This window comes from Scyliorhinus torazame, chromosome 1 (assembly GCF_047496885.1).
Source record: "Scyliorhinus torazame isolate Kashiwa2021f chromosome 1, sScyTor2.1, whole genome shotgun sequence".
Lineage (NCBI taxonomy): Eukaryota > Metazoa > Chordata > Chondrichthyes > Carcharhiniformes > Scyliorhinidae > Scyliorhinus > Scyliorhinus torazame.
This window is the reverse complement of record NC_092707.1, coordinates 281652293-281660962: the sequence shown is the minus strand read 5'-3', so window position 1 is coordinate 281660962 and position 8670 is coordinate 281652293. Positions and strand designations below refer to the sequence as shown.

General features: G+C 46.6%; 1 protein-coding gene across 1 annotated transcript in view; it reads right to left on the bottom strand.

Annotated features, from left to right (window-relative positions):
* Positions 1-6203: 6203 nt before the first annotated feature.
* The window catches only part of pcsk2 (proprotein convertase subtilisin/kexin type 2), a 151588-nt gene continuing 149121 nt past the window's right edge, over positions 6204-8670 (bottom strand). The window contains exon 12 of the mRNA XM_072506718.1: positions 6204-7219. Coding sequence (XP_072362819.1) covers positions 6733-7219 — 487 coding nt within the window. The 3' untranslated portion in view covers positions 6204-6732. The remainder of the gene's footprint in view (positions 7220-8670) is intronic.

Genomic DNA, 8670 nt, shown 5'->3' with positions numbered 1-8670 from the left:
TCTGTTACAGAAACACATATATAGACAAATTCAAAGATGCCAAACAATGCTTGGAATGCGAGCATTAGCAGGTGATTAAATCTTTACAGATCCAGAGATGGGGTAAGCCCAGGTTAAAGAGGTGTGAATTGTACCAAGCCAGGACACTTGGTAGGATTTCGCAGGCCAGATGGTGGGGGATGAATGTAATGCGACATGAATCCCAGGACCCGGTTGAGGCCGCACTCATGTGTGCGGAACTTGGCTATAAGTTTCTGCTCGGCGATTCTGCGTTGTCGCGGGTCCTGAAGGCCGCCTTGGAGAACGCTTACCCGGAGATCAGAGGCTGAATGCCCTTGACTGCTGAAGTGTTCCCCGACTGGAAGGGAACATTCCTGCCTGGTGATTGTTGCGCGATGTCCATTCATTCGTTGTTGCAGCGTCTGCATGGTCTCGCCAATGTACCATGCTTCGGGACATCCTTTCCTGCAGCGTATGAGGTAGACAGTGTTGGCCGAGTCGCACGAATATGTACCGCGTACCTGGTGGGTGGTGTTCTCACGTGTAATAGTGGTATCCATGTCGATGATCTGGCACGTCTTGCAGAGATTTCCATGACAGGGTTGTGTGGTGTCGAGGTCACTGTTCTGAAGACTGGGTAGTTTGCTGCAAACAATGGTTCGTTTGAGGTTGCGCGGTTGTTTGAAGGCAAGTAGTGGGGGTGTGGGGATGACCGTGGCAAGATGTTCATCGTCATCAATGACGTGTTGAAGGCTGTGAAGAAGATGACGTAGTTTCTCCGCTCCGGGGAAGTACTGGACGACGAAGGGTATTCTGTCGGATGTGTCCCATGTTTGTCTTCTGAGGAGGTCGGTCCAGTTTTTCGCTGTGGCGCGTTGGAACTGTCGATCGATGAGTCGAGTGCCATATCCCGTTCGTACGAGGGCATCTTTCAACGTCTGTAGATGTCTGTTACGCTCCTCCTCGTCTGAGCAGATCCTGTGTATACGGAGCGCTTGTCCATAGGGGATGGCTTCTTTAATGTGTTTAGGGTGGAAGCTGGAGAAGTGGAGCATCATGAGGTTATCCGTGGGTTTACCGCAAACCCACGGATAACCTCATGATGCTCCACTTCTCCAGCTTCCACCCTAAACACATTAAAGAAGCCATCCCCTATGGACAAGCGCTCCGTATACACAGGATCTGCTCAGACGAGGAGGAGCGTAACAGACATCTACAGACGTTGAAAGATGCCCTCGTACGAACAGGATATGGCACTCGACTCATCGATCGACAGTTCCAACGCGCCACAGCGAAATACCGGACCGACCTCCTCAGAAGACAAACATGGGACACATCCGACAGAATACCCTTCGTCGTCTAGTACTTCCCCGGAGCGGAGAAACTACGTCATCTTCTTCACAGCCTTCAACACGTCATTGATGACGATGAACATCTTGCCAAGGTCATCCCCACACCCCCACTACTTGCCTTCAAACAACCGCGCAACCTCAAACGAACCATTGTTTGCAGCAAACTACCCAGTCTTCAGAACAGTGACCTCGACACCACACAACCCTGTCATGGCAATCTCTGCAAGACGTGCCAGATCATCGACATGGATACCACTATTACATGTGAGAACACCACCCACCAGGTACGCGGTACATACTCGTGCGACTCGGCCAACGTTGTCTACCTCATACGCTGCAGGAAAGGATGTCCCGAAGCATGGTACATTGGCGAGACCATGCAGACGCTGCGACAACGAATGACCGGACATCGCGCAACAATCACCAGGCAGGAATGTTCCCTTCCAATCGGGGAACACTTCAGCAGTCAAGGGCATTCAGCCTCTGATCTCCGGATAAGCGTTCTCCAAGGCGGCCTTCAGGACCCGCGACAACGCAGAATCGCCGAGCAGAAACTTATAGCCAAGTTCCGCACACATGAGTGCGGCCTCAACCGGGACCTGGGATTCATGTCGCATTACATTCATCCCCCACCATCTGGCCTGCGAAATCCTACCAACTGTCCTGGCTTGGTACAATTCACACCTCTTTAACCTGGGGTTACCCCATCTCTGGATCTGTAAAGATTTAATCACCTGCTAATGCTCGCATTCCAAGCATTGTTTGGCATCTTTGACTTTGTCTATATATGTGTCTCTGGAACAGACCTCTTCATTCACCTGAGGAAGGAGCAGCGCTCCGAAAGCTAGTGACATCGAAACAAACCTGTTGGACTTTAACCTGGTGTTGTAAGACTTCGTACTGATCTTAAATTAAGTTGGTTCTTTGATTCATCCTGCATATATTTCAAGAGAATTTTATTGGCTGTAAAATGCCTTGTGACATACTGAGACAACCATACATTGGCACCATCACTCAGACCACCTATTTTCACTTCCATAACATCATCTGACTCTGCTCTTGCCTCAGGCTAATGATACCTTCATTCATGCCTTTTCCCTTCTGGTTTGACAATTCCAACACACTCCTGGCTAGCCTATGCCCTGCTAAGTTTAAGGGGCAGCAAGGTAGCATACTGGTTAGAACAGTTGCTTCACAGCTCCAGGGTCCCAGGTTCAATTCCCGCCTTGGGTCACTGTCTGTGCAGAGTCTGCAGGTTCTCCCCATGTCTTCGTGGGTTTCCTCTGCGTGCTCCGGTTTCCTCCCACAGTCCAAAGATGTGCAAGTTAGGTGATTGGCCATGCTAAATTGCCCTTAGTGTCCAAAGAAAAAGATTAATTGGGGTTACTGAGTTAAGGGGATGGGGTGGAGGAGGTGTGGACTTGAGTGGGGTGCTCTTTCTAAAGGCTGGTGCAGACGATGTGCTGAATGGCCTCCTTCTGCACTGTAAATTCTATGAAAAACTCATGAAAATCCTGCTGTTCTTGGTCATATTCACACCAAGCCATCCTCATTCAACACCCCTGCCCTCGGTGAACTACATTGCCTCTCAGTTAAGCAATTCTGTTATAAAATTCTCATCCTTGTTTTCCAATCCTCCCTTGGCCTTGCTCCTCATTACCCCAGTAATCTCTTCCGACCCCACAACCCTCCAAGAAATCTGCACTCCTCTAATTCTGGCTTGTGAACATCCCCAATTTTAATCGCCCCATCATTGGCGGAAATGCCTTCAGCTGCCTCGGCCCCGAACGCTGGAATTCTCTCCAGAAACTTCTTCACCTCTCCAGGCTCTCAGCTCCTTCAAAATACTTCTTAAAACCTATCTCTTTGACCACAATTTTGGTCACCTGCCTCAGTAACCCCTTAGTGGCTCAGTGTTGAATTTTGTTTTACAACGTTCCTGTGGAACGCTTGGAGTGATTTATTGTGTTAAAGGTGCTATATCAGTATGTGGTGCTGTTGAGATCATGTGAAATGCTTTAGAAGTGTGAGTTTTTCCTTCATTATAAGCAGTTTGGAGTTGGCTAGGGACCATCCACGATTACAAGTTTCACAAAAGTGTTCATGGGAATAAGGAAGGTTAAAGCTTAAAGGTTAAACCACAAGACTGAAAAGGAAATCATTTTACAGTTTGCTTTGGAGACGGGGGCTGGATCCTCCGGTTCCCCAGCCCTGTGTTTCTCGACGGCGTGCCATTCGCTGGCGCCGGGATTCTATATTCCCGCCACTTGTCGATGGAATTTCCCGTTGAAGACACCCCACATCTTTGGGAAACCTGCGGGCAGAGTTGTGCTGCCGGCGGGAAAAGTGAATCGCGACAGCTGGAGAATTCCAGCCAGGATTAGTCATACAGTATTCTCTACTCTCTTGTAAAAATGATAATTAATCCGAACCGTTTGCGGTTGGTGTCATTTGGGTAGAGCAAGGAGTTACCAAACATGTAAATAGATCAAAACTATAAGCATCAGGACACTTTACTGTCCCTGTATGTCCGTACTGGCTCTCTCTCTCTCACTCTCTCACTCGGAGTTATAATATGAGCAAGTGCTAACCTTCTAGCATCTGGAGGTGAAAGATAATATATCATCGGAGGACATTTTCCCTTTGCAAAGAAATCATAAACTACTTCCCGAAGTGGGTTGGAATTTTGTTCAATGAAGTGTGGAGAGGACATTCTTCCCTGTTAGCAAGTGTGAACTTGAAAACCTCAGGATATGATAGCTGAGATGGCTTCCGGCTACGAACCACTGTTTCCCACCCTGAGATTCCTCAGATTCTTTTTATCTCCCAAATCTAGACTGGTTTGGGTTTTTGGTAGGGGTAGGGGATTAAACTGTTAAAAGTCTGAATCCCAACCCCAACTCTCTTCAATCCTGTCCACTTCCCATTCTAAGAGAGGCCAGGGTAGGGATGAAGCTGCTCCACGGTTGTCACTTTAAATATTATGGCGCTACTGCAAACCTCCTTTTTTTATCTCTACTCGAAAATTGAAAGCCTCATGAAACCTGATGGCTGAACTGTGCTGAGAGACTGCTGGATTGGGAGGCAGTTTCCTTTCTTTCCGCTTACCAACTAGTATCAGCATGTTTGCCTGATCAGCCTCAGACACTTCAGGTCCCATCCACCACCCTCACCGATTTCCCCCCCACCCCGCGTTTCCAATCTTCCCCTTCTCCCATGGTAAGGGGTAAAGTCACCAAATTCCCAGATGACCATAGGCTGCTTTCTCCTTTGAGGGGGAGAGCTGACTGGTGGTGATTTAACCTGAGGGTCACCACACCTCAGGCAAGGGGTAAAGTTGAGAAGGTCATGAATAACTTCAGCCGGTACAGGAATTGAACCCATGCTGCTGGCCTTGATCTGCATCATGAATCAGCTATCTAGCTGCCTAGCCAAGTGAGCTAAACCAGCCCCCAGGAGGCCCCACTCTCATTCCTCTGGTGTTGAAACATCTCGTAAGGAGAAGATTTTGTGATGCTTATCCAGTTCTATCATTTCTGAACATGCAGAGACCAAAATGTGGCAAATGACATGAGTCAGTGCTTTGAATCTAATATTATCAGAGGGAGACCTTTGACAATAATTAGTATTTTCTGAGATGATAACCAGTTTGGATATCCAGTCATCAAGAGTTGGTTTGTCTCATAAATGTGCATAATTGAACATGTTATGACCAGTGCACCATCACTAATTAGTCACTAATGTTACTTAATAGCAGCAAAGGATTGAATCAAACCATCTTGTTGCTGCTTAGATGGTGCAAGTGAAGGAATGCAGCAAGCAACGCAAATGTTAATTGAATGTTTTATCAGTGTTATTATCTCATTTGGAGTGGAGGGTAAATGGCAATCTAAATATAATTCACATGTGAACTGTGGGTTCCCTAACTTTGTGTTGTAGCATTCCTATTTAGCTCTCGGAAGTAGTTTAGCAGTGCGATATTAAACATACCGGCCAGGGCCATGTGACACAAGCCTTGCTGTTTACCTTAAATTCTGGAAGCTTTTGTCCGATGCTGTCTAATTGAGGGGATCATTATTGATTGAAGGGTGAAAGAGTGAGAAATTTCTCACCCTGGTAGGGAGAGTCCACAGCCAAGGGGGTATAAGTTTAAACTTAGAACCAAGCCATCCAAGGGTGAAGTCAGGAAGCACTTCTTCACACAACGGCTTTTGGGAATCTAGAACTCTTTCCCTCAAAAAGCTGTTCAGGTTGGGGGTCAATTGAAAATTTCAAAACTTGAAGTGATAAGATTTTTCTTAGGGAAGGATATTAAGTATTACAAAATGAAAATGGGTAGGCAGAGTAAGATACACATTAGCCATGATCTAATCAAATGGTGAAAGGGACTCAGGGGGGGCTGAATGACCTACTACCGTTCCTGTGTTTCTATGCAACGAAAATTGGGATCACTTGTCTTCATTCTTTCTCTCCTCGTGTATCAATTCCCAAATGCTGAGTCGGTTCAATTTCTAAGCACAGTATTGTGAATTTGACCTCTTCCCAAGCACCAGAAGATGCTGTTTAAATACTGTTAATTTTACCATCAAGGAATTTGCCAAAAGTCTTGCAGTAAACACTGTACAAACATGCTCAGTATGACATAATACAGCATGCGGAGCGTGGATAAATGTTCAGAGTTACTGCACTTTAAGTGATGACTAATATTCCTACATGGGATATCAACAGTTAGCAAACTTTCATCTTCGAAGTTTCAGCTTTGGGTTCATTTTTTTTGAATATGGTACAGTACAACAAAACAGAAATGCTCACAATTACAAAATGGGCAGAAATCGGTCACAAAAACAGGAATCTACTAATGCATGGTCTGTTTTATTTTGTATTATTCCAAGGTAGAGAAATAAATCATTCTGCCTATTGATTACCAGTGGAGGTGGGTGTGTATGACTCAATGTTATCCACCTTCAGTGACACAGTGTAAAGTGCTAACCCAGCCAATAAAAGCCTGCTTTCACCTTGGCTAAGCTTGAATAGAGGAAATATGGTCAAACCTATCGCCTGTAAATTGGAGACGCATTTCTTTTATATAAACATTTATCACAAAAATATAAAGAGAACCCGTCACTGCTTTGCTTGCAAGATTTCACTTTTAAATTTCACACACCAAGGATCCTTTACAGTCACGAACTGTACATAAAATCTGTGGAATTAACAGTATCGGTGTAAAAAATTGTCATTTAAATTTACTTATTAACTGACAATATACAACGAGATGTGATCGTTTTGCTACAGGGAACATTAATTTCAGTAGTTTTAAATCACAAAGCAGCTAGGATGTGGGATTTGGGAATGAAAGACAGACATGCAATGTTTACTAGGCCTAGTTTTTCTTCAGTAGATTTTTCAGGCTTCTCTCTACCGCTTCATCCAGTTCTTCCTCCAGCTCCTCCTTCTTGGACATGGCCAATTTGGACTGGTAATCATTCACTATTTGGTCTATGTAAGGGGCACTCTGAGTCCCATGGAGCATCAGTGTCCATTCCTTAAGCACACCTTTCTGTACAGTGCCCCCGACAAAACCAACTTCTAGGATCCAAGTCCCTCTGGGGTCCTCCCCCCAGGTGTGCGTTGTCATGAAAGGCCACTTGTCAAAGCCCACCTTAGAATCATCATCTCTTGGCCTCCGACTTAGCAGAATAGATTTTGTGCCCATGGGGGAGGTCATGTTGGCATTTAGGTCACCCCGTCTGGTGGCATTCATAGTTACCACAGCCTGAACATGCTCTAGATAACGGACAAAGTTATCTTTCCCTTCACACGCGTCAGTTGATATTGTTAGGACCAACCTGTTGTCTGTTGAGATTATCCTGTGACAATAAAATGGAACAAGAGCATGACTAAGTCATTAAACAGGAACAAAACTCTACCTGTAATCATAAATAGAAGGACTGACCATTAATCTGTCAGTTATGACGGTAGTTTAACTGCAGATGTTGCAGGTGACCTAAAATGCACACAATTAACATATTATCTGTGGGTTCAGTCATCATAGAATGGCCTCCATGAAATACTTGTCAACAATATCTTGATTCTTACTGGATTAAAGCAAATTACTGCAGATGCTGGAATCTGAAACCAAAGAGAAAATGCTGGAAAATCTCAGCAGGTCCGGCAGCATCTATAGGGACAGAAAAGAGCTAACATTTCGAGTTCTGGGGCGGGATTCTCCGCAATCGGCGAAATGTCCCCCGACCGGCGCCAAAAACAGTGCGCATCAGTCCGGCATTGCGCCGCCCCAAAGGTGCGGAATTCTCTGCATCTTGAGGGGCCGAGCCCTCACCTTGAGGGGCTAGGCCCGCGCCGGAGTGATTTCCGCCCCGCCAGCTGGCGGGAAAGGCCTTTGGTGCCCCACCAGCTGGCGCGGAAATGACGTTGCCATGCGGCGCATGCGCGGGAGCGTCAGCGGCCGCTCACGGCATCCCCGCGCATGCACAGTGGAGGGGGACTCTTCCGCCTCCGCCATAGTGGAGACCATGGCGAAGGCGGAAGGAAAAGACTGCCCCCACGGCACAAGCCCGCCCGCGGATCGGTGGGCCCCGATCGCGGGCCAGGCCACCGTGGGGGCACCCCCCGGGGCCAGATCGCCTCGCCCCCCCCTCCCAGGACCCCGGAGCCCGCCTGCGCTGCCTTGTCCCGCCGGTAAGAGAGATGGTTTGATTCTCGCTGGCGGGACAGGCATTCCAGCAGCGGGACTTCGGCCCATCACGGGCCGGAGAAATCTGCTCCAAAGTTGAAACACAGACCCACTAGGCACTGGAGAAAGAAGTTTCCAGGCAGACAGACACTGCAGATACATCCGTTAGAACTATAAAGCTGATGTGATTTTTCACCTACACAGACTGCATGAGAATTATGGATTAACAGCATTCTGTGGGTGAAGTCAATCCAGCAAAATCCTCTCACTTTTTTCATTTGCCTCAGGAAGCTTTTAGCTTTGGTGCAGCATGGAGCGTCATGGCAGTTAAATGTTGCAGTCTAACACATCTTTTTTCCAAGCCTTTGAGTATTTCATTTATTCTGTTCTTCTTTTGATAGGCTTTTACTTTGAGACCACGATATTAAGTCACCTGATCACGGTCTCCAAACTTGCATCACAACTGCACCTAATCTAATAAAACATGAAATGAAAGCTATTCATCGCATGTAGGGGCTCACTAAAGAATACTAATCTGTCACTTCTTCATCGAAGAGGCGTGATTTAGTTGTCTGGATTCAGCAATGCCCCCTTGCTGTTAAACGGTAATTGCATTCCTAGCTA